The 632-nt window shown below is 68.7% G+C and overlaps 1 protein-coding gene across 1 annotated transcript in view; it reads right to left on the bottom strand.

Moving 5' to 3' along the window:
* The window catches only part of H696_06309 (hypothetical protein), a gene marked incomplete at both ends in the record, with an annotated part of 1,579 nt that extends 981 nt beyond the window's left edge, over window positions 1–598 (bottom strand). The window contains 2 exons of the mRNA XM_009500051.1: window positions 215–334; window positions 457–598. Of these exons, the coding sequence (XP_009498326.1) occupies window positions 215–334; window positions 457–598 (262 nt within the window). The remainder of the gene's footprint in view (window positions 1–214; window positions 335–456) is intronic.
* Between the last annotated feature and the right edge of the window lie 34 nt (window positions 599–632).

Here is a 632-nt window from a genome sequence, read left to right as displayed (position 1 = left end):
GGCGTGGCAAGAGGAGGGAAGGGCCCCGGCAACCTGGAGGGAGGGGAGAGGTGGCGGGGACGGAGGAGGGGGGGGGGGGGGGTGCAGAGGAGCGGGGGGGGGGGGGGGGGGGGGGGGGGGGGGGGGGGGAAGCCGCCAGGAGGGGCAATGGCGGGTAAGACATGTGAGAAAGGGGGACGAGAGACCCGGGCGTGGAGGGCAAGCAAGGCCGCACCCGTGAGGAGACGCAGGAAGGCATCCACGGTGACCGAGTATCCGCGATAGTCCACTTCCGCATGTCGACCGAGGAGGTCGCGGCTGAGGGACGGATGGTCGAAGACGGCCGCCGGGAAGACTGGGACACAGGGGGCAGTCAAGTGACGAACAGTCAGGGAAGGCGGCAGAGGAGGCGCGAGGGGCGAGGAAGGAAGTAGAAAGAGCTGGGCGGCCAGGCAAGGGAAGAAGGCAAGGGCGAACCATTTCGGGCATTGCATCCAGCATCGTCGGCCAACAGGACAAGCACACGGGAGTCAGGCACACCGGCGGCCCGAGCGGCGCCATAGACTGCGAGCGCGTTGGACACATGGCGGTAATTGAACCAGAAGCGCGAGGTGCACACCTGTTGCAGGGAGGGGCAAGGGGGTGGGGGGGGG

The sequence above is a fragment of the Fonticula alba genome (assembly GCF_000388065.1).
Source record: "Fonticula alba strain ATCC 38817 unplaced genomic scaffold supercont2.75, whole genome shotgun sequence".
NCBI classification, from domain to species: domain Eukaryota; order Rotosphaerida; family Fonticulaceae; genus Fonticula; species Fonticula alba.
Note: the sequence above shows the minus strand (reverse complement) of the source record. Positions and strands in the feature narration are given on the sequence as shown.